A 26277-nucleotide genomic window follows, 5' to 3' on the forward strand; every position below is an offset into this window, starting at 1 on the left:
TTTGAGGATTCAGATTCTGAGATGACTGCTTCAGCTATTTCTACCGCCAGCACTGAGAATGAATTTTGCAGATTTGGAGAGGAAAATTAAAAGGCTTTCCCCTACTTATATCACCTAAATATTATATGAACGCATGTGTTATAATTGTTTTGTAATAAACATATTGAGAAATTTTTTCCCTAAAAAAAGTGGAGTCATCTTTTATTCTGGTGTGTCTTATATGCCAGCAAATATAGAATATCTTTTCTGAATGTGTGTGTGTGTGTGTGTGTGTGTGTGTGTGTGTGTGTGTGTGTGTGTGTGTGTGTGTGTAATTCCAATGAAGGTCTTTTTGGTAAAATCGTACTTGTCTGACAGTCATTTTGTTGTACCTATCTGCAACTCAGCATCTCCGCTGCATTGTGAGTAGTAATCTATCCTTTTCATTATACCATCCTGGATTTTCCATAGGCTGACATTACAACATAAATTATTCTTTGGAATAGGTTTTGTCAAGGAGAAACCTGTCCGGTTTGTTCTCAAATTTTCCTTTGCAGTCTGCCAGACATTTTACATCACTGGGTAAATGATCAAAAAATTTGGTTTCAGTATCCCTTTTTGTACTAACAGTAACTTTAATGTTGAGTAATGAATGTTATTTTTTCTTCCAGTATTTTAAATATGTACATCATTGTACATATTGAACTTCATGACAGAAGCAGTAGTGAAAATGCCCAACTTTTTAAAAAGACATCTACCAGACGGGGGTGAGCACCACATATTATTCTTAGAGCATGTTTTTAGCAATGAAAGCTTTCTTTCATAAAGTTGAGTTATCCCAGAACATTACTCCAAATGACATTACTGAATGAAACTATGCAAAATATATCAACTTACTGATTTATCTCTCCCCAAGATTTGCAATGATTTTAAGTGCAAATGTGGCTGAATTAAGATGTCTCAGGAGTTCCAGAATGTGCCTTTCCAGTTTCAATTTTCATCAATATGAGCACCTAAGAATTTTGACATTTCCAACCTATTTATCAATTCCTCACCATGTGTCACACTTATCATTGGTGTGGTACCTCTAGACGTGTAGAACTAAATATCTTGTCTCTTTTTAAAATTGAGGGCGAGACCATTCACAGAAAACTGGTCAATGATACTTTTAAGAACACTGTTTAATATTTCCCCCGTTTCTGTGAGTATGCTTGGATTTATTACAATTCTGGGGTCACATGGAAAAAAAAAAATAATCCGGCTTGTGCATTAGATGGAAGATTGTTTATGTGTATGTGAAATAATAGCTGTCCTAAGACTGAGTCTTGTGGAAACCCATAACCAATCTCTCTAATGTTAGAAGAATATCCCCTACTCGCACTGGTTGAATTATTAAGTAAAACTTTCTGCCTTTTGGTGAGATACGACAGTATCTATTGGTTGGCTATATCATTAACTCCTTAGAAGTTTAAGGAGATTATTGTGATTTGTACAGCCAAATGCCTTACTTAGGTCACAGAAAATACCAAATGGTGCTATTTCCTTATTTAGTACTTTTAAAATTTGGTGAGTAAATGGGTAAATAGCATTCTCAGTTGAGCAACTCTTCTGGCATTCAAACTGTCATTTACTGAGGATATTATTGTTGTTCAGGTGGGATACTATTCTAGAATATATTACCTTCGCCAGCATTTTGGAAAATGTACACATAGGCTTCTGTGGCCATTGTCACAGTCAATAAAATTCTTCTGGATTTGAGACTGCATTGTCAACTACTTGGCATTTTGGCGACTATTGCAAGACACCTTCCTCAGGTTGTATTGCAGTTAGCAATACACCCTGAGGAAGGCATCCTGCTATAGTCGCCGACACATCAGAATCTTATAGTTGACAATGTAGCCTTAAACGCACAAGAATTTGACTGATTTTGGAAAATCTCAATAATGAAACATGTCAGTAGTTACTGCCATCTCTCCCATCACTTCTTAATAACTTTTCTTAGTAGCTCTGAGCATTTTGTAGTGTGCAACTAGGAGTTTTGTAGTGTGCAACTAGGAGTATCAATTTAGGCACCATCTTATTTATCCTAAAGTCATCTTCATGTAGGAAGGCGACCCAATTTTCAGCTGTTCTGAGCATCCCACTGTAGTAATGGCTCTCGGCCAGTAAAATTCACTCTCTTTCTAATGGCTTTTTTTCCCCTTCCTGCAACAATATAACTGTGAATGTACATCTATAAATGTTTTAGTATGATTAAAACAAAAGTCAGGTGACAGCAGTAAAAGTGAAGTGTTTCACAAGTAGGTGAGTGGGATTATTTACCACATTTAAAACTTTCTCAAATTTGAATCTGAAAGTGGAATTCCTACAGTTGACATTTGAAGACAAGAATGGACTGCAGAAGCATGTGTGGTCACCAAGAGAACTGTAAATGAAAGTGTCACAGGTGTAGAAATCTTAGGAAAACTTGGTTTCATGTCACCTGGAAAGCATCGAAATCTCAAGAAACCTGTAATGAATGGTTCAGACAATGAGGTTTTAAAGTTCTTTGAGTAAATATACCCAACATCAGAAACACTTGTTAGAATTATGCATGAGCAAATTGGCTTGAAAGGTAGTACTTCATCAATGTAAAGAATTTTAAGAGACATTAGTTTTGAGTATGATAAGAAGAGCTTTTAGTTGAAAGAAGTGGCACACGTGCAGCACGAACCACATCCCTTATAAAGATGCAAGATACAAGAGAAGAAGTTAGTTAAACTGTGTAGTAATTTGATGAAACATGGATGAATCAGAATTATCTCAGTAATATCTCCTAGAAAATGAGTGACGGTACTGGCAGTTTCAAGTTCCCATAGTAATGTTCTTGGATAATTATTCTGCATGGTGGCTCTTCAAGTTTTTTTGTAGAGAAAACTTGTACTCAGGTGTAAGAAAACTAGCTCTGAATACCATTCGGAAACATATGCTACCAGTTACATGAAGTGATTCACTGAACAATTCTTGCCCCGTCTTGCTTCGAAGTCTGTCACTGTATTGTACCGTGCCAGTTATCATTCAGCTGTTACAGAGAAAACACCAGGTACAAACACCAGGAAAGCAGATGATGTGCCCTGGCTTAAAAATAAAAATATTCTGCACTCATGCCGAACTCCTGCAGCTCATTAATTTAGACGAGTCATGCAACAAATGTACAAACTTGACTTTCTTGCACGTGAGTGTGGTAACACAGTTTTGTGGTTACCCAGTTATCACTGTCAGTATAATCCCCTGGAATTAATTTTGGCACAGGTTGCAGGCTATGCGGGAAAATATCTACATCTACATCCATACTCCGCAAGCCACGTGACGGTGTGTCAAGATACAGCCCTGAATAGCTTGTGCATGAAGCAACAGACAATTCCCCCCCCCCCCCCCCCCCCTTCCAGTGTGGGAACAGTCTGTGCAGTATGCAGAAAAGCTTCAGGAAGACTTTGAAAGGGAGGTAAAGATCGATATAAGCCTTGACCCGATCATCGTAAATTTACAATCAGATGGTTCGGACAGAAACTCTGATAGCAGTAACAATGGTATTACAATGCAGACTTTGGAACAAAGTAAAGTAACGAAATTTCTTAGTTTTAAAGACTAAGCCTTGACCCTATCATCGTAAATTTACAATCAGATGGTTCGGACAGAAACTCTGATAGCAGTAACAATGGTATTACAATGCAGACTTTGGAACAAAGTAAAGTAACGAAATTTCTTAGTTTTAAAGACTCATAGTTTAAAAAATGTGTCTAATAATGTATCAGTTGTGTACTTAGCATATGAGAACTTCCCAGCCTTTACTGCTTAGGAATTTGTATCCTATGAAGCTTGCAGGAGAAGTTAAGCTCTTCCCAGTGTGTTGTATGTTCTAATAACTCACAATAATGTGGCTGCATAAATTCATCCAAAACTCCAATATTTCGATAGGTAAACCACTGTCATGTTAAAGGCACAATTTGAAAAATGCCTTAAAATGACAGGGAGGGTTACCTGTTAAGATATCGGTGGTTTCCGATGTTATCAGTTGGCATTCCCTCAAGTTATTTGCAGAAGAGGTTCATTGTTTCCTTGTTCAATGGATTATAAATACAGTCTGTCACTGTAATGCTGATTGAGTTAGTTTACGCTCATAATGTCCATTTATAGCAAAAATATGACAATATACTGATTATTTTTATGATAGTCTTTGCGTTAGTCTTTCCTACCAGTAATTCGTTTTTATGCAATGATTACACGTAACTAGTCAAACTAACCCATGCACATGCATTATACACATTTTTAAAAATTATATGGAGTAGACGCAGTTGTAAAGCAAATGTAATGACTTTGGTTTAGTTAATTTTGTTATGTACTACATTTTTAGAATTATTGCAAGCAGATTCAATGACCTTATCATTATGCAAATGTTATATTGAGAAAAATTATACTTGACATCTTCACAAAGCTGCGTCAGCTGTTCTCATCTTCCGATACCATGTGAACTAAAGCTGTGTACTCAATGTTGTCAAGATGTGAAGTAAGATTTCTCGAGAGATGACAGATCGAAATTGGTTTTAAAATTTATGTTCCCTTTATAAATCTGAGTGTATAATACAATGTACCGTACACAAATGGACCTGACCGTTGCCCGCAGCAACACAGTTCGGCAACACGGACTTTGTTTACCTGCTCTGTGCCGCCCCATGTGCGCACACCTCATCCCCTCCACGCTTTGCTACTGCCTCTATGCACGGAAGTGCTTTCCTACATCATGCAAGCTATAACTGTGCATAATGATCAGAGAGTGCATTTGTTACTGGATTTACAGTTATTTTCTTGCTTCGAGCTTCACCCGAGAAAACATTATCACACAGTGTTGTAGAAATATTTCAAAAGCCAAGGTCGCTTAAATACTGTTTCTGGATAACCGGTTTCAACACACTAAAGGTGCCATCATTGGATCTGAATGTAGATTGTAAATGTTAATCTACATTCAGATCAGATGATGGCACCTTTAGTGTGTTGAAACCAGTTATCCAGAACAGTATTTAAGCGGTCTTGGCTTTCGAATTATTTCTGAAACATTATCAATTATCTTTATCCACCCGTGTTGGAAAGTTGACTATTGAGATCAAACTGTAGAATCCAAATATGGTTTACAGATCATGTTTCCTATCAGAAGCCTTTAGAAAATCTACACTGAAATTACAACAGACTTAACTGCTTGCTGCTGTCCGACATAGTGTAGCAATGAATTCAAGTCTCGCAGTGGGCATCTACATACAGTTACAATTAAAAGTATACTATTTTCAGCACTTCTATGTGCTTATTACTACAAAATCTACTTGTCTAAAATTTTCTAAACTAGTGTTTTTGTCTTAACATATATAACAGCTCATCCTTCCCCATATTAGTTCTACATGAGTAAGACGCTAGAGTGAAGTGGACATATGCTACCACACATCTTTCTTTCTGTGTTATTTGCAAAACAAATATATTATACAACACATTAGAATCAAACTAAGCCTATAAATTTACCTGGTTTTTGTTCTCCAGGATCATAGCTCAGCCACTCAAGACACAGAGGAAAAACAGGCAGAATCAGATCGTGGTGAACATACAATGAATCTTCCACCTCGTTGTGCACTGTGAAAATGGATATTCCTAAATTTTCAAGCAAACTACTTCATAACGTAAGAATAAAATTGCTGAGCTTATTTCTTACCATATATTTCCAGTACACTAGCATCTCCTGAAACATGCCCAACAACTACTAAATTGTCATCGGGTTTTATTATCTCGTCATCTTTTTCACTGTCATCTGAATCATCCAATGTGACATATGGGTCTTTCCCTGATGTATCGTGAACAACAAGACTGCCAATTCCAAATAGATTACCTACATCATCTGAGAATGATAAATACAAATACACAAATTAGCATCTGAATAAACATATAATATACAAAAATCATATACATTTAATCTAATAACTGGTAAGCTACCAACCTCCTTCTTTATCATAATTCTTAAGATTGTATTCGTCATCTTCATCAGTGTTCAAAGTTTCTTCTGCTTCATGTTCATTTACTTCTGCTTCACTGTCATCATCTGAATCACTAATCATATCTTGTGTGTCTTCTCTTGGAAAAGTAGAACATTGTGTTACAGAGTTATACATGTAACTCATCTAATTACAAGCACAGTCCAGAAGTTACCTTACATTAAATAAGAAAAGAAATTTCCATTATCATTAATTATCTTATTTTTTTCAAAACATTGCAAAAATACAGACTTTCACATTTTGTCTCAGCACCCACAAAAGGGTATACCACAACCTGGCAGAAACACTGACTGACTGAAACTTGTCATATTATGTTGAACATACACAAAGATGGGCAGTATGAATGGTCACAGATTTATATGGCCCACAGGAGCATGTCAGAAATGCTGAAAAACCAGAACTGTAGGGACTGCAAGGTCAAGATAATAGTTTAACTACACTGCATTTAAGCAGTTCTTCCAATGTGAATGGAATGAGAAGGAATCCCAATACATGCTACAGTCAGAAGTAACCTCTGCCAGGTACTTCACAGTTGTTCGCAGAATATAGAAGTACATGTTTCTTCTGCTTACTGGCATATGACTTACTGGCTCAACTCTGGTAGGAGGTTTAAAGTATAACAGCACATTGTTCAGCAGCACACCTTTTATTACTGTACCAGCAAGAAAGCAGCACCAGCTTATTTTGCATCAGATAAAGCTAATCTTTTATATTCTCCATCATTTTAGCTGCTGACTACAAATATTAAAGAGTTTTAAGGGCACTATTTCTGACCATCTCACCTCATCTGAAATGAAGAAGGGAAGGAAGATTGAGTTAACATCCCATCGACAACAAGGTCATTAGAGATGGAGCATAAGCTCAAATTGCATCAAGGATGGGAAAGGAAATTGTCTGTGCCCTTTTCAAAGGAACAATCCCAGCAATCGCCAGACACTGGTTTGAACCGTCGTCCTCTCGAATATGAGCCCAGCTTGCAAACCATTGTGCTACCTCACTCAGTCACACCTCATCTGATCCAGTGCCTTCATTATCCTATGCAATAACAGGCTGCCAGGCTGAGGTTGGAAATGTTATCTGAGAACCATGAGCCATGCCGTTCGTGTGGAGGCTTGTGCACCTCAGTGATACAGATAGCCGCACCATAGGTGCAGCTGCAATGGAGGGGTATTTGCTGAGAGACTAAACAAATGTCGTTCATGAAGAGGGACACCAGCCTTCTCAGTAGCTGCAGTGGCAACAGTATGGATGACTGACCGATCTGGCCTCGTAACATCAACCAAAACAGCTTTGCTGTGCTGATACTGCGAACAGCTGAAAGCAAGGGCAAACTACAGCCGTACTTTTTCTGTGAGAGCATGCAGTTCTTCTGTATGGTTAAATAATGATGGTGGCACCCTCTTGGATAAAATAGTTCAGAGCTAAAATATTCCCCCATTCAGATATCTGAGCGGGGACTACTAAGAAGGATGTGATCATCATAGGAATGTAAACTGGCATTCAACGGATTGGAGCGTGAAATATCAGATCGCTTAATTGGGCAGGTATGTTGGAAAATTTAAAAAGGGAAATTGATGTTAACCCTTTGAGTGTTGCAGACATGAAATCCCACCACACGCCATCTTTCCCAGGGACTGCGGACATCATTAGCCACTGCAAAGGTAGTTCTCATGGCCGCTGCACACGGCATTTTCCGTCGTGGGCTGGCTGGTACCAGAGTCCTAATGACTGCTTTTACCATTGGTCTGTTCCATTACCTGTTGTCCTGCTGATGCCTATAGCTGTTCAGCAGTATTTGTCGCATTTCACAGTTGCTGCTAGCTCATGTGATCACCTGCATTCTGATTCTGCAGTGTCGTTTAGCTTTCAGCAGTATTTCTGTCTGATTTCACACTTGCAGTTCAACATTCGTGCTAACTGGCTCATGTAATCACCTGCACACTGCTTCTGTGGTGTTGTTTTCTTTTCTGCCTTTCATCGGGATTTTTAGAGTGCTATCACTTTTGTGTTCCACAAACAAATGGCATGTCAGTGTGGTAAAAATGACGAAGAGATACTGGAGATACTCACAAGGAGTGACAGTGACAGTGAGTGTGGCATTTTCAGTGACTGCAGTGATGGTGATGATTCTTCAGAAGAAACTCATAGTAATATGCGTCCACGTACTTTGAACTAGTACAGCTCAGTAGGATAGTAGTTCTTCAGATAGTTACAAATTTGACTGGCAAAAGTGTGATTTCAGTTCATCACTGCATGCATTTGATGACTCATTTTCAGGACATAATTACCAACTAACATCTGATTCAAGCATACTATCCTATTTCATGCTATTTCAGTCAGAAAATCTGATGAAATTTATAGCATTTGAACCAATTTTACACTTTCGCCATGGCAAATACGCCAAAATCAGCTCATGGTCAACTGTCCACCTGGCAAGATACCGGTTTTGAGGAACTGTTTTGCTTCACTGGTATTTGGCTTCTCATGGTCTGTATTAAAAAGTTGAGAATAATGGGCTACTGGTCCTTAGATGTACTTTTGAGCACTCCAATTTTCGGCGAAGTTATATCCCATGATTGTTTTACTTTAATTTTGAGAATTTTGCATTTTAGTGACAACTCTGCCAGTCATGAGACAGTTTGTTTAAAACTGATAAAGTTCATATGGCATTCTACAGTGCATTTAATCCATACAAAAGCTTTGTATCGATGAAAACCTATTATTGTTCAAAGGTCGCTTATCTTTTAAACAATTCACTCCTTCAAAACAAAGTAGATTTGGAATCAAGACATTTGTGTTGTGCGACTGTAAAAGTGGATACATCTTGCATTTCATTGTATACGCAGGCACAACAACAGAAATTGAAGTCCCTAATTTGGAGAAATTTGGCAATATAGTGACAACACTAATGAAGCCATCCTGTGACAATTGGTATCCCAGTCCAGACTTGTTCCTCCGACTTCACAGCCATAGAACAGCAGTATGTGGTACTGTAAGTATCAATAGGCACAATTTGCCGAAGCTACTTTTTTTTTTTTGTCATCAGTCTACTGACTGGTTTGATGCGGCCTGCCATGAATTCCTTTCCTGTGCTAACCTCTTCATCTCAGAGTAGCACTTGCAACCTACATCCTCAATTATTTCCTTGACGTATTCCAATCTCTGCCTTCCTCTACAGTTTTTGCCCTCTACAGCTCCCTCTAGTACCATGGAAGTCATTCCCTCATGTCTTAGCATGATGTCCTATCATCCTGTCCCTTCTGCTTATCAGTGTTTTTCACATATTCCTTTCCTCTCCGATTCTGCGTAGAACCTCCTCATTCCTTACCTTATCAGTCCACCTCATTTTCAACATTCGTTTATAGCACCACATCTCAAATGCTTTGATTCTCTTCTGTTCTGGTTCTCCCACAGTCCATGTTTCACTACCATACAATGCTGTACTCCAGATGTACATCCTCAGAAATTTCTTCCTCAAATTAAGGCCGGTACTTGATATTAGTAGACTTCTCTTGGCCAGAAATGCCTTTTTTGCCATAGCGAGTCTGCTTTTGATGTCCTCCTTGCTCCATCCGTCATTGGTTATTTTACTGCCTAAGTAGCAGAATTCCTTAACTTCATTGACTTCGTGACCATCAATCCTGATGTTAAGTTTCTCGCTGTTCTCATTTCTACTACTCCTCATTACCTTCGTCTTTCTCAGATTTACTCTCAAACCATACTGTGTACTCATTAGACTGTTCAGTCCGTTCAGCAGATCATTTAATTCTTCTTCACTTTCACTCAGTATAGCAATGTCACCAGCGAATCGTATCATTGATATCCTTTCACCTTGTATTTTAATTCCACTCCTGAACCTTTCTTTTATTTCCATCATTGCTTCCTCGATGTACAGATTGAAGAGTAGGGGCGAAAGGCTACAGCCTTGTCTTACACCCTTCTTAATACGTGCACTTTGTTCTTGATTGTCCACTCTTGTACATATTGTATATGACCCGTCTCTCCCTATAGCTTACCCCTACTTTTTTCAGAATCTCGAACAGCTTGCACCATTTTATATTGTCGAACGCTTTTTCCAGGTCGACAAATCCTATGAAAGTGTCTTGATTTTTCTTTAGCCTTGCTCCCATTATTAGCCGTAACGTCAGAATTGCCTCTCTCGTCCCTTTACTTTTCCTAAAGCCAAACTGATCGTCACCTAGCGCATTCTCAATTTTCTTTTCCATTCTTCTGTATATTATTCTTGTAAGCAGCTTCGATGCATGAGCTGTTAAGCTGATTGTGCGATAATTCTCGCACTTGTCAGCTCTTGCGGTCTTCGGAATTGTGTGGATGATGCTTTTCCGAAAGTCAGATGGTATATCGCCAGACTCATATATTCTACACACGAACGTGAATAGTTGTTTTGTTGCCACTTCCCCCAATGATTTTAGAAATTCTGATGGAATGTTATCTATCCCTTCTGCCTTATTTGACCGTAAGTCCTCCAAAGCTCTTTTAAATTCCGATTCTAATACTGGATCCCCTATCTCTTCCAAATCGACTCCTGTTTCTTCTTCTGTCACATCAGACAAATCTTCACCCTCATAGAGACTTTTAATGTATTCTTTCCACCTATCTGCTCTCTCCTCTGCATTTAACAGTGGAATTCCCGTTGCACTCTTAATGTTACCACCGTTGCTTTTAATGTCACCAAAGGCTGTTTTGACTTTCCTGTATGTCTTCACATTTTTCCTGCAGCCATTTCGTCTTAGCTTCCCTGTACTTCCTATTTATTTCATTCCTCAGCGACTTTTATTTCTGTATTCCTGATTTTCCCGGAACATGTTTATACTTCCTCCTTTCATCAATCAACTGAAGTTTTTCTTCTGTTACCCATGGTTTCTTCGCAGCTACCTCCTTTGTACCTATGTTTTCCTTCCCAACTTCTGTGATGGCCCTTTTTAGAGATGTCCATTCCTCTTCAACTGTACTGCCTACTGCGCTATTCCTTACTGCTGTATCTATAGCATTAGAGAACTTCAAACGTATCTCGTCATTCCTTAGTACTTCCGTATCCCACTTCTTTGCGTATTGATTCTTCCTGACTAATGTCTTGAACTTCAGCCTACTCTTCATCGCTACTATATTGTGATCTGAGTCTATATCTGCTCCTGGGTACGCCTTACAGTCCAGTATCTGATTTCGGAATCTCTGTCTGACCATGATGTAATCTAATTGAAATCTTCCCGTATCTCCCAGCCTTTTCCAAGTATACCTCCTCCTCTTGTGATTCTTGAACAGGGTATTCGCTATTACTAGCTGAAACTTGTTACATAACTCAATTAGTCTTTCTCCTCTTTCATTCCTTGTCCCAAGCCCATATTCTCCTGTAACCTTTTCTTCTACTCCTTCCCCTACCACTGCATTTCAGTCGCCCATGACTATTAGATTTTCGTCCCCCTTTACATACTGCATTACCCTTTCAATATCCTCATACACTTTTTCTATCTGTTCATCTTCAGCTTGCGACGCCAGCATGTGTACCTGAACTATCGTTGTCGGTGTTGGTCTGCTGTCGATTCTGATTAGAACAACCCGGTCACTGAACTGTTCACAGTAACACACCCTCTGCCCTGCCTTCCTATTCATAACGAATCCTACACCTGTTATACCATTTTCTGCTGCTGTTGATATTACCTGATACTCATCTGACCAGAAATCCTTGTCTTCCTTCCACTTCACTTCACTTCACTGACCCCTACTATATCTAGACTGAGCCTTTGTATTTCCCTTTTCAGATTTTCTAGTTTCCCTACCACGTTCAAGCTTCTGACATTCCACGCCCCGACTCGTAGAACGTTATCCTTTCGTAGATTATTCAATCTTTTTCTCATGGTAACCTCCCCCTTGGCAGTCCCCTCCCGGAGATCCGAATGGGGGACTATTCCGGAATCTTTTGCCAATGGAGAGATCATCATGACACTTCTTCAAATACAGGCCACATGTCCTGTGGATACACCTTACCTGTCTTTAATGCAATGGTTTCCATTGCCTTCTGCATCCTCATGTCGTTGATCATTGCTGATTCTTCCGCCTTTAGAGGCAATTTCCCACCCCTAGGACAAGAGAGTGCCCTGAACCTCTATCCGCTCCTCCGCCCTCTTTGACAAGGCCGTTGGCAGAATGAGGCTGACTACTTATGCCGGAAGTCTTCGGCCGCCAATGCTGATTATTTATCAAAATTTCGGCAGTGGCAGGGATCAAACCCGGGACCGAAGACGTTTTGACTATGAATCAAAGACGCTACCCCTAGACCACGGGTACATAAGCTACATAAGAAATTGAAATAAGGAGAAGTTGAATTTATGTCAACTGACACAATGTCTGCCATCAAGTGGTGTGACATGAGAAGAGTGTTGATGTTGACTACCTGTAACACTACAGAAATGCACGACACTGGAAAGACAAACAAGAAGACTGGTGAGGAAGTAATGAAGCCGCAATGTGTTGTCGACTACAATGCAAGTTGGGCATAGTACATCACTTTGACATGCTTAATGGATCTGTGCATAAATCTGTTAAATGGTAAAAAAGTTTTTTTTTTTCCATGTTGTGGTCCTTTATATTTTGAATGCTCACTCTGTTCACAGCTCAGTGACAGGGAGAATAATATAATTAGCAGATTTTCATTTATATCTGGTGCGAGAACATATGGAAAAAGATGTTACAGAACAGAGAAGAGATAGGAAAGGAAGATGCTCTGATGATGAGAATCCTCTGTGCTTTATGGAAGGCTCTTTTCAAATGTCGTTCCAAGTGACCAGTCCAAGAAATGCGGATTATAGCGTAGATGCACAGTTTGCTTGAAACAGAATGGGACCGATAAACGAAATATGAATGCAAAACATGCAACGTACCCTTGTGTGTTGTACCACATGAAGATCAACTTTTAGCCAAGTTGCTACATCTAGAAGATGGAATTAAGCCCTTACTTCTAAAAAAATATTTAAAAAAAGAAAAAATGAAAAATAAGCACAAAAAAAAACAGGGGGAATGAGGGAGTAGGTTTAATAATGAATAAAATAGTAACACAGATAAGCTACTATAAACAGCATAGTGAACACATTATTGTAGCGAAGGTAGACACAAGGTCCACACTCACCGCAATAGTACAAGTTTATATGTCGTGTAGCTCTGCAGATGATGATGATGATGAGATTGAAGAAATGTATGATCATATAAAATAAACTTTCAGGAAACATTCCTCACACACAAAGAAAGAAAATATGTTATGTGGACATGTGTCCGGAAACGCTTACTTTCCATGTTAGAGATCATTTTATTACTTCTCTTCAAATCACATCAATCATGGAATGGAAACACACAGCAACAGAATGTACCAGTGCGACTTCAAACACTTTGTTACAGGAAATGTTCAAAATGTCCTCCATTAGCAAGGATACATGCATCCACCCTCCATTGCATGGAATCCCTGATGCAGCCCTGGAGAATGGCGTATTGTATCACAGCCATCCACAACACGAGCACGAAGAGTCTCTACATTTGGTACCGGGGTTGCGTAGACAAGAGCTTTCAAATGCCCCCATAAATGAAAGTCAAGAGGGTTGAGGTCAGGAGAGCGTGGATGCCATGGACATGGTCCGCCTCTACCAATCCATCGGTCACCGAATCTGTTGTTGAGAAGCGTATGAACACTTCGACTGAAATGTGCAGGAGCTTTGTCATGCATGAACCACATGTTGTGTCGTACTTGTAAAGGCACATGTTCTAGCAGCACAGGTAGAGTATCCCGTATGAAATCATGATAACGTGCTCCATTGAGCGTAGGTGGAAGAACATGGGGCCCAATCAAGACATCACCAACAATGCCTGCCCAAATGTTTACAGAAAATCTGTGTTGATGACATGATTGCACAATTGCGTGCGGATTTTCGTCAGCCAACACATGTTAACTGTGAAAATTTACAATTTGATCACATTTGAATGAAGCCTCATCCATAAAGAGAACATTTGCACTGAAATGAGGATTGACACGTTGTTGGATGAACCATTCGCAGAAGTGTACCAGTGGAGGCCAATCAGCTGCTGATAGTGCCTGCACACGCTGTACATGGTACGGAAACAACTGGTTCTCCCGTAGCACTCTCCATACAGTGACGTGGTCAACGTTACATTGTACAGCAGCAACTTCTCTGACGCTGACATTAGGGTTATCGTCAACTGCGCGAAGAATTGCCTCGTCTATTGCAGGTGTCCTCGTCGTTCTAGGTCTTCCCCAGTTGCGAGTCCATAGGCCGGAATGTTCCGTGCTCCCTAAGACGCCGATCAATTGCTTCGAACGTCTTCCTGTCGGGACACATTTGTTCTGGAAATCTGTCTCGATACAAACGTACCGCGCCACGGCTATTGACCCGTGCTAATCCATACATCAAATGGGCATCTGCCAACTCCGCATTTGTGAACATTGCACTGACTGCAAAACTACGTTCGTGATGAACACTAACCTGTTAATGCCACGTACTGATGTGCTTGATGCTAGTACTGTAGAGCAATGAGTCGCATGTCAACACAAGCACCGAAGGTAATCCTTCCTTCAATTGGGCCAACTGGCGGTGAATTGAGGAAGTACAGTACATACTGACGAAACTAAAATGAGCTCTAACATGGAAATTAAGCGTTTCCGGACACATGTCCACATAACATCTTTTCTTAATTTGTGTGTGAGGAATGTTTCCTGAAAGTTTGGCCGTACCTTTTTGTAACACCCTAGATAATGGTAAGGCAGATTTCAGACCCAGGTGCAGACGTGGACTCAAGCCACAATTTACGGGTAATGACTGGTACATTGAAACTGAAGAGATTGCACAACAATAGGAAATTAAGGAGATGGGACCTGGTTAGAGAGAAAGAACCATAGGTTGTCAATAATTTCAGATGAGCATTAGGGAATGATTGACAAGAACAGGTGAAAGGAATACAGTCAAAGAAGAATGGATAGCTTTGAGAGATGCAATAGCATAGGATCAAGTAGGTAAAAAGACGAGGGCTAGTAGAAATCCTTGGGCAACACAAAAGAGATTGAATTTAATTGATGAAAGGAGAAAATATAAAAATGCAGTAAATAAAGCAGGTGAAAGGGAATACAAATTTCTAAAAAATGAAATTGAAAGAAAATGCAAAATGCCTAAGCAGGGGTAAGTAGAGGACAAATGTAAGGACTTAGAAGCATTATCATTAGTGGAAAATTAAAGAGACCTTTGGAGAAAAAGGAGCCACCTGTATGAATATGAAGAGCTCACATGGAAAACCACTCCTAAGCAAAGAAGGGAAAGCAGAAAGGTGGTACATGGAGCAAGTAGTAAAGGAAACAAAAGAAAAATTTGAAGTAAGAATTAAAGCTCAAGAAGAAAAAAACTTTAAGGTTTGCCAATGACATTGTAATTCTGTCTGAGACAGTGAAGGACTTTGAAGAGCAGCTGAATGGAATGGACAGTGTCCTTAAAAATAGGACATAACATTAACATCAACAAAACAAAAATAATAGAATGTAGTTGAATTAAATCAGGTGATGCTTAGGGAATTAGATTAGGAAATGACACACAAAGCAGTAGACGTGTTTTGCTATTTGTCACCAAAATAACATGATAGCTGACCCAGAGGGGATGTAAAATGTAGATCAGCAATGACAAGAAAATCATTTCTTAAGAGGGGAGGTTTGTTAACATTGAGTATAGATTTAAGTGTAAGGAAGTCTTTTTTGAAAGTATTTTTATGGTGTGTAGACATGTATGGAAGTGAAACATGGACGATAAACAGTTTAGACACGAAGAGAATAGAAGTTTTCGAAAATTGGTACTACAGAATAATGTTGAAGATTATGAGCCGGGTAGATCATGTAACGTATGAGGAGGTACTGAATAGAATTACGGAGACAAGAAATTAGTGGCACAACCTGATCACGATAAGGGATCAGCTGATAGGACATTCTGACACATTAAAGAATCACAAATTTAGCACTGGAAGGAAGTGTGTGTGAGGGGGGGGGGGGGGTGTAAAATCACAGAGGGAGACCAAGAGATGAATACAGTAAGACGATTCACCAAGATATACGTTGCATAGTTATTCAGAGATGTAGAAGCTTGCACAGGATACAGCAGAATGGAGAGCTGCATCAAACCAATCTTCGGACTAACAACCACAACAACAACAAATCATCATCATCTTAGAAAACCATTTAATGATGAAAGAATCTTCCTACTCTGACTTCCATAAATACACTATATAGTTGACCTCATCTAGAATAATACAAAAGAAACATAACACCACATTTGGAGAGTTAGTCAATCGATGGGTGACCAATAGTACAATATGGAGGCCATGACGTATGCTATATATATATTTCATAAGCTTGTTGCACCATGGAAAGTTGTCAATGGATTTACACAGAGCTTTTGAAAAATGTAAAAGATTTACTTGGTCACCCTATTCTCTGTTAAAAAAACCATTTTAATTTTAACAGTGTAGGAAAGACAGATTGTTACTTACTGTAAAGACGACACATTAAATTGTAGACAGACAGGCCTGTTGGTATTTTAGTCCCTGCTCACTCCATCAGACAGCATCTGTCTCTCTTCTCACCCATACACTACTATCCCTTCCCTTTCCCTACCCCCTCCAGATTGTTGCTTGCATTTCACGTGGTTGCCTTCTGACCCAAGATGTTGAAGCTGGCGGTCATGTGTGCATGAGGCATGTTTGCATGTGTGTTACTGATGAAGCCTGTGACTGAAAGCTTTATGTAAGTGTCTTTTAATTGTGCCTGTCTGCAACCTAAAGTGTCTTCTTTACAGTATGTAGCAATCTGTCTTTTCCTATGTTGTTGATATTCCTACATGGAGTTCCCATTATAATTTTATAATATTTGTGTTTAAACAGACTATGCATTCTGGTTCTTCCAGTGTGGCAACCATGTTACCTTTCAACTGGAAATTAGGCCCACAAACATCACTGAATAAAGCGGAGAAGTGATCATCATTCTAGGTGGTTCTAGATTAGGACTGCTGAGATTTTTAAAAACATTGGGAATCTGATATACTGATATTTTAGATAGGCATAATCTGTATCACTTCAGGCAGGGGGTGTTATCTTCATAGTTTCAGATGTTATTGAATTTAGCAAATGTTAAAATTCAGGAGTAAGTAAGATACATGTATTTTTTGTTTTCTCTTATAACGGTATCCTCTGTTTGGACGTATCTGTCAAAGTTCTTTTACTGTCGCCTTTTGAACTTTTTTTTTATAATTTACAGATTTTTTTTCCTAAAATGCCTATCCAGAAAAGTTAGGAGGAGGAGGAGATTAGTGTTTAACGTCCCATCGACAACAAGGTCATTAGAGACGGAGCACAAGCTTGGGTTAGGGAAGGATGGAGAAGGAAATCGGCCGTGCCCTTTCAGAGGAACCATCCCGGCATTTGCCTGAAGTGATATAGGGAAATCACGGAAAACCTAAATCAGGATGGTCAGACGTGGGATTGAACCGTCCTCCTTCCGAATGCGAGTCCAGTGTGCTAACCACTGCGCCACCTCGCTCGGTCAGAAAAGTTAGGTTTTTTCTGTTCATTAGTACCATATTCTCTGTAAAGGAGAGCTTCCACTTTTAAGTTGGACAGGTTTTATTTTTAAAAAATTTTCAAGGGTAATGTATGTCTTCACTGAAGTTGATTCTTACTAATTTCTTTGTTACAATGTTTATTTCTATTGTCTTTGTTCCAGTTATTTCTTATCACTTTCTTTGTTGCAGTTATTTCTTTTCACTTTCACTGCAGCAGATATTTCTTACACTTTGTGTTAGTTTCTCATCACTTTCTTTGTCATGGTTGTTCATTGCAGGTTTCTGTACTGTAGTTGTTCAATGCTAATTTGTTTACCGAAGACCATCCAGTGAGTTCTGTGTTTTTGTGGGCAATTGACCAGTTGACACAGTTGCAGTGTGTTTTGTAAAAAGGACTGTTTTAAATGTCTTCTGACTGGAGAATGAAGAGTGCTGGCTATTTGCATATCTGTAAAAGAGTGATCTACAAGACAAACAAAAAAACACACTTTGTTCAGGTTGGGAATAAGTGTTCTCATTTGAAGACTGTTTCAAAGTGAAGATGTTTCCAGTGACGACTTTTTGTGTTCTAAGTGTTTTGATAGAACAACAACAATGATAGTATCTGAACAAGGTGAAGCCTCCCCCTGGTGCACATGGTGCAGATTTTGCATCAATAGAGGAAGAATTAAATACCCTGAATCAGACAACTACAGAGGTAGGTATTAGTCCTGTTAAGAAACCGTGGTCAGTGAAGTCCGAGTCATAAGCTCTATGCATCAAGAATGTGCAGAGAAATTACTAAAGTTATGGACGAATACACTACAGCAAAACTGACCCCACTCTTCAAAGTAGAAATCCATCCTCAGAAGGAAATGAACCAAAGCACTCTTGCACCTCGTCAGGAATTTTTCACAAATATCAATTCAGCTGTTAAATATTGTGTATCCTACAATGAAAAGGTGCAAGTTTTAACTATTATTCCTGAGACATTTTCAAAGAAAATAATTTTGAACTGTATTCTATCACAACCAAAGTACATGGTATACAAATCAACAAATGTGAGGTCTGTAAAAGGACTCTTTGGAAGACCAGATTCCTATTATATGGTCATCCTGTAGAAGCAGCTCAAGTTCAAATAGTGCAGTCACTTTATCCGGAAGAATAATGGGACTGTTCTCGGCAGAGTGACAACAAAAAAGACACTATAACTGCAACAGTTGAAGGTCAAAAAGTCGTAAAAGTGAAGAGGTACATGACTCGCGGTATTAAAGAAACTTTTGAAATTTATAAGAGCAACTATAGAACATATTGGAAGATCAAAATTTTATGCACTACGACCTAAGTGGGTAGTTTCACACCTACCCAGAGATGTTTGTTTATGTGTGTACTGTGCGAATTTTGAACTTTGTGTGGTAACTTTGAAGAACTTACTGGAGCACATGACATATAACACTTTGGTTGGGCATGTGAAGTCATTAGTAGTCTGTGATGTAAAGCGAGAGACCTGTTTGTTTCAAGAATATGATGACTGCCCTGGAAAGGGAGGACTGTCTTTACACACACTTTGCCCGGAAGACATAGAAGATAACTCTGCAGAAATTACATATGTGACATGGGAGGAAAATAAACTAATTAAGAAAACTGTTGCATTTGAGTTTCATTGATGAACTTGGTAAATGGTCAGTGAAAGCTGTAACACACCAGCATGTGAAGAAATTGCAACAACACATTGCAGAAGTGAAAGGGTCTCCCACAAGAAGTACAAGGGCATCATTGGAGTAATGACCAGGTTTCAATTTTTTATAGGAGTGACTTATTTTCAAAACAAGACCACAAGTGTTGCAGTTATAAATGATGACTCAGGACATGACTCAGCACATGTTTTGCTAGCAATGTGTAAAATTCTTCAACTGCAAACAGGGGCACAGAAGATCATCATTATTTCTGATGGTGCTCCTAGTCATTTTAAAAATCGTTACCAGCTGTTTGAATTGATTAAGTCACTTGTGCCAACTGACTGAGTATACAGTGCTACTGGTCATGAGAAGGGCCTAATGGTGTAGGCGGCCTGCTGAAGCACCATGCTACAAAACAATCTTTCCTGACCAAATACACCTGCAATTCAGAATGCTGAGGATTTTACAGGTCATGAAATCTTACACATCCACAGCCCTCATTCTTTTGCCCAAAGAGGAAATCAAAGAATGCCGTGAGCAGAAGAAAGAAGAATGGCCCAAACGAATTACTCCAGTGAAAAGAATTCAGAAGACACATTTTTGGACTCAAAGTGATGGGTGAACTCACATTGCATGCACTTTAAAGAGCAAGAAAGAAGAAATTTTGTTCGTTTGGCCAACTCATCAGAAACAGCAGGATAATATTCAGATTCAAAACCTGAGAAGGGGGATGTTTGTGGTGTGTGAGTATGACTGTGACTGGTAGATTGCACAGATTATAGACACCAGTTATGAGTTACATAAAAAAGTAGTGAACTTTGTACTACCACATGGACCAGCTGCTGGATATAGGTTTCCAGCTGAAGGACAGCAACAATGCCATCAGTGCTCCCTTCCTGTTCACAATGTTTTGAAGATTTAAGTGCTGCAGTTCCTATTGGTTCAACAGCAAGGCATCGCTCTATACCAAAGGAAGCTGTTGAACACATTTCAATACAAACCAGAGTGCACAGAAGTTGTATAAATTGAAACCTTTAAGTGTTTGCACCTTTCACATACATATTGGAACCATTTAAAATGCTTGAAATATGAGTCTCTCACTCATCTTTCAAAACTAAAATTATGTTAAATAGTGCTAGGTTTAGATTTTTATGAGCCTGTTATGTGCTAATAAAACAGGTTTTATATATGGCAAAAATTTCAATTGTTTATAAAACCCAAAAGTGGAAGCTCTCCTTTTCAGGGAATGTAGAACTATATGGTACTAAATCAGTAGGAAAAAAATTATGGATTGGCATTTTTGAAAAAAATTTTTTTCCACAAATTATAAAAAGTTCAGAACACTTAAGTAATAGAACTTTCACAGATAAATCCAAATGGAGGATTTCTTTGTAATCATAAAGCAATCATCTTTCAAAAACCAGCAAAATATCTAGAACTGCTCGAGAGATACAGTATTTTAATTTTTTTCCCAAATTTCGCATCTTCGAAATGGTATACGCAGTGCCATCTTTGGAGGGCTGCATCTCGTCGGAGCAGAATTTTTTTTGGGAGAAAACAAAAAAGTACTTATTCCTTCATTTTAACATATGCTAAAGTCGATAACATCTGAGACTATGAAGGTAAGATTTTTTCCTAGGCTGCCTTAATTGACATGGACGATGCCAAAATATCATTATCAACCCTCCATATATATTGACATAAAATATTGACGTACTGTCCTATAAAAATATCAGCTACACATTGTAAATACACTGCTGATTTTGGATTTGTATATTTAAGTATTGATTTATTATTAGATATTCTGTATGTCAACAAGCTAGCTGCCTGCTTATCCCCCTTAGAACAAGAATTGACAGGAAAATAATACACATTCACACTTGGCAATAACCACTTTGCTAACAATGGTAACTGCATGTAAGTGGCACAATACAAGGTGCCCAGTAGGTCCAGCATTCAGTTTCATCACACATCGGATTTGTCTGCAACACTTCATGCCAACGTCCCTATTTCCTCATTTCTGCTAATGCCAGTGACCAAGCAGTTTTCATGTCAAAATTGGGTGGAACGTCGCACTTTCTGTTGGTAGTGCTGAGTGCCAATTATATCAGCATATCTCCTCACATGTCTCCACCCACCACAAAGACCAATCTTGTCATTTAGATTATGGTCTTTTTTTCAGCAACTGGTTTTGAAAAATGTTGATGTGAAGAAACTATATACTAGTTGTGTTAAAAATTGTTTTTTAGCACAACTGGTGTGCTATTTCTCCACATCGGAGACTTTGTTATTCCATTCACACTGCTACCTGTTACTATCTAGAGAACCTGCTACCTGCTTAATAGGAGGCACCTTTGATTCTGACGCCACAGCAAGGAATTGTGAGACAGCTATTCATTTAACAACATAAGGTGATGAAACCTTGTCACATTTGTACACGGGGGTACTGTCAACTTATCAAAGAAACCCAGCTGTTAACATCTCCTCCACTAGTTTACACATGTGACTTGTACTTGCTGAAAGATCTCATGAGGTTGGATCACTGTCCAATCTCTTGCAAGTCAATTTGTCTCATACACTCCAAATAGCTAGGACAGTGAAATGTATGGTGATAAAGCAGCTAGACATGACATTCAACACACCTAAAAAAAGGAAATGACTAATCTCCCTTTCCACCTCATTTAATATACACCATTCAATGAATTGCTGCACCTATCTGAGAAACCAGCTTTGACAATTGTTCCAAGCAAAGTAATTCAGTGACTGCACAATAAACAGCATGTGGTATACTTCAATTCAGAATACATTTATGCTATTGCCTTCAGAAAAACAGCATTAAGAAAATTTAGATAGCAGCCAACAGAGAAAATGTACCTAAAATACAAACATGTGATGCAATTCTTGAAAAAGTGAAAACTGGCACTTTTAAACTATTCTCGCTTGACTTAAATATGACAAAAAGTCAACAGGATATGAAACAGAGAACATGATTACAATACCACAGGTATAGTAACAGGAAGGACAAGACTTTGAGGAATTTATATCTTCACAATCGATTAACCCTCAAGGCATTTTATAGGGCCTCAGGTTGAAAAATCACCATCTACTGAGGTAACATCTTTTATCCCAATCTCCAGACATAACAATGATACTCCCCTCCTCCAAATACACATTTATCATACACACAGTGGGCACGAAACATTTACCCTAATTTATCAAGTTGCATGGCTTCAACAAGATCTTGATTGCATCCATTAAGCGTAGTATCTACAGTCACCATAACAGCAATATGGAGGGACAAAAAAATTCAGCATACAAACATAATGCAACAGGTGGGCAAGCTATAGTAGCATGGAACTTCAGTGAACTTTCTCTAGATTTCATTATACCATGTTCTTCACCAATATTAGTAACTGGATCTCATCACAAAAGATGAAACACACAACAGGCATTTTCTTAGCCGTCTCTCACGAGGTTGTGGTTTACAGAATCGATGTGTGGCAGATGATACATTATGTCAATGGTAAGGCTGAAAGTTCACAATGGAAACATCCCACTTGCCGATGTGACTTAGGTTCAGATAACGTACCTGAATCTTCTCATGTGGGTGGTGTTAAGACCAGCAAGTGATTTTATACAAGAGACTAAACAAACAAAATCACCGGTTATATCCTCACAAACGCATACACAAATCTTCTGTAAGTGTGCATATACATATTTGAAGCTATTTCATTGTATTATGATGGCAATTCCTGTATCACTGTAAAACAATTCCTAGATGAATATACATATACATTTCCATCACCTTCGTACAGGGCACAGCGACAGTGTACGAAGTACTGACGGACTTCTAAGGGGCTTATCCGAGATATTACAAGAAAATGTGACATGCCTTTGCATTAATTGATTCTTACTTGATTTCACATCCTGCTTGCTCAATAATCTCCTTCATTTCCTCATCTGTTAGTGTTACCTGGAAAAAAATATTGCCCGTTTCACGAAAAACTTTTCAGTTATATGAGGATTTGATACCAGCATACAATCATACCTTGTGCGGATTTTCCGCTGCAACGCCTTTCTTCACCCATCTCACACATGGAATGAAATTTAGACGTTCAGTACCTTCTTCCATAGTTTAAAACGTGATTACTTTCACCGTAAATAACTTTTATTTACATTGACCACATGGCACTGATGTCTTTGCCCTCTCCAAGATAAACTACATCCTTCATTTCTAAATTCCAATAATCAAAGATATTCAAATATTCTAATCACCATGTCAATAGTAACACAGTGGGACCCGCACACGTTCAACATTTAATTGTCAATTCTAGTTTGTCAAAGTGGTCATACTTTCAATATATTGAAGCGACCTACACAACCAATAACACTGACAAAACCTGTAGATTGACAACGCGATTTTACAAGGTTAAGGTGTATAACAACAGTAAGAAAGCTTATGCTGCAGTTGCATTAGCTTAGCATTGCAAGCAATGGAAAGCAACGAAAAAGATGAAATGAGTCAAGAATGGTTTTTTAAAAAAAAGGAGTGACAAGTTATTGACAGAAGTCAGAATCACGGACCTGAACAATTTCATAATTTATTTTCCGATGAGCCCTGCATCGTACCGGTACGTCGTGTTACTAGCTCTGATAAGACATGAAACAGAGCCGCAAAATACGTTAATGAGAGAGGCAGTCGCAGTCGACAAGTAATCACGAGTAACTCAGAGCTTTCTAGCGACAGGCAGGTCATTCTAATGCTCGTAGTTCAGTTCAGTAATATCAGCTAGCACAATTTCTGTGGAAACCTGTGAAACAAGCAAGCCCGACAAGGACCTCTTCAATTACGTAAAACAGTTTTTTAGGCTTCGTGGTAATTTTGTGAAACTAACGAGTATTTCGCAGATCTCTTACCAGTCTTTGCAGATATATGACGTATTTTTCGAAACAGGAGTGTTTTTCCAAAAGTGCTATAATAGACATGTCTACATTTTGAAACTAATGATGTGCCGTAATCAGCGTTGTAGGGAATTCTCTGTTAACCATCCTAAAGTAGTATATACAACGATTGCCCTTGCATAGACCTATTAAAATTCTGTTGTATTAAAAGACTCCTTAAAACTGAACCTAAGACATGATATATACAACAACATATTGAAAAAAAGGAAAAAAACAGTGCAAACTATCGCTGAATGGCTGGTTTCTGAAGCTCTGTCAACAACTGAGTGGAGAATATTGTCATTTGTCAAAGCATCATACTTGACTTCGCACTTTCAGTTGCAGTAATTGTTGTTGTGGTCTACAGTCCAGAGACAGGTCTGATGCAGCTCTCCATGCTACTGTATCCTGTGCAAGCTTCTTCATTTCCAAGTAATTACTGCACCCTACATCCTTCTGAATCTGCTTAGTGTATTCATGTCTCGGTCTCCCTCTATGATTTTTATCCACTATGGTGCCCTCCAGTATTAAATTGGTGATCGCCTGATGCCTCAGAACATGTCCTACCAACCGGTCTCTTCTTCTAGACAAGTTGTGCCACAAATTCCTCTTCTCCCCAATTCTATTGAGTACCTTCTCATGAGTTACAAGATGTTCATCCCGGTAGCTGAGTGGTCAGCGCGACGGAAGGTCATGCCAAGCGACCCAGGTTCGATTCCCGGCTGGGTTGGAGATTTTCTTCGCTCAGGGAATGGGTTTTGTGTTGTCCTAATCATCATCATCCCCTCCTCATCGACACGCAAGTTGCCAAATTGGCGGCAACTTGAAAGACATGCACCAGGCGAACGGTCTACCCAATGGGAGGCCCTAGACAGACGACATTTCATTTCAGTTACATGATCTACCCATCTAATCTTCAACATTTTCCTGTAGCACCACATTTCAAATGTTTCTATTCTCTTCTTGTCTAAACTATTTATCGTCCACGTTTCACATCCATACATGGCAACACTCCATCCAAATACTTCGAGAAAAGACTTCCTGACACTTAAATCTATACTTGATGTTAATACATTTCTCTTCTTCAAAAACACTTTCCTTGGCATTGCCAGTGTACATTTTATATCCTCTCTACTTGGACCATCATCAGTTATTTTGCTCCCCAAATAGTAAAAGTCATCTACTACCCTAGGTGTCTCACTACCTAATCTAATTCCCTCAGCTTCATCTGATTTAGTTAGACTACATTCCATTATCCTCGTTTTGCTTTTGTTGGTGTTCATCTTACAGCCTCCTTTCAAGACACAGCCCATTCCGTTCAACTGATCGTACAGGTCCTTTGCTGTCTCTGACAGAATTACACTGTCATTGGCAAAACTCAAAGTTTGGATTTTAATTTCTACTCTAATTTTTTTTTCTTTCCTGTAGTGCTTTCTCAATGGATAGATTGAATAACATCATGGATAGGTTACAACCCTGTCTGACTCACTTCCCAACTACTGCTTCCCTTTTATGCCCCTCAACTCTTATGACTGCCATCTGGTTTTTGTACAAATTGTAAATAGACTTTCGCTCCCTGTATTTGACTCCTGCCACTTTCAGAATTTGAAAGAGAGTATTCCCATCAACATTGTCGAAAGCTTTCTCTAGGTCTGACTTTCCTTAATCTATCTTCTAAGATAAGTCGTAGAGTCAGTATTGCCTCATATGTTCCAACATTTCTATGTAATCCAAACTGGTCTCCCCCCGGGTCGACCTCTACCAGTTTTTGCATTCATCTGTAATGAATGTGTGTCAGTATTTTGCAACCATTACTTACTAAACTGATAGTTCGTAAATTTTGACACCTGTCAACGCCTGCTTTCTTTGGGATTGAAATTATTATACTCTGCTTGAAGTCTAAGGGTATTTCGCCTGTCTCATACATCTTGCTCACCAGAAAGTAGAGTTTTTTCAGGGCTGGTTCTCCCAAGGCTATCAGTAGTTCTAACGGAATGTTGTCTACTCCCGGGG

At 38.9% G+C, this 26277-nt stretch overlaps 1 protein-coding gene across 1 annotated transcript in view; it reads right to left on the bottom strand.

The window, feature by feature from the left end:
• LOC124712014 (periodic tryptophan protein 1 homolog) overlaps nucleotides 1-23537 on the bottom strand; it is a 55262-nt gene extending 31725 nt beyond the window's left edge. The window contains exons 1-5 of the mRNA XM_047242306.1: nucleotides 23372-23537; nucleotides 23238-23296; nucleotides 5996-6129; nucleotides 5714-5896; nucleotides 5527-5634 (exon numbers count right to left, since the gene is read on the bottom strand). Of these exons, the coding sequence (XP_047098262.1) occupies nucleotides 5527-5634; nucleotides 5714-5896; nucleotides 5996-6129; nucleotides 23238-23296; nucleotides 23372-23455 (568 nt within the window). The 5' untranslated portion in view covers nucleotides 23456-23537. The remainder of the gene's footprint in view (nucleotides 1-5526; nucleotides 5635-5713; nucleotides 5897-5995; nucleotides 6130-23237; nucleotides 23297-23371) is intronic.
• Nucleotides 23538-26277: the final 2740 nt, after the last annotated feature.

The sequence above is a fragment of the Schistocerca piceifrons genome, chromosome 8, assembly GCF_021461385.2.
Source record: "Schistocerca piceifrons isolate TAMUIC-IGC-003096 chromosome 8, iqSchPice1.1, whole genome shotgun sequence".
Lineage (NCBI taxonomy): Eukaryota > Metazoa > Arthropoda > Insecta > Orthoptera > Acrididae > Schistocerca > Schistocerca piceifrons.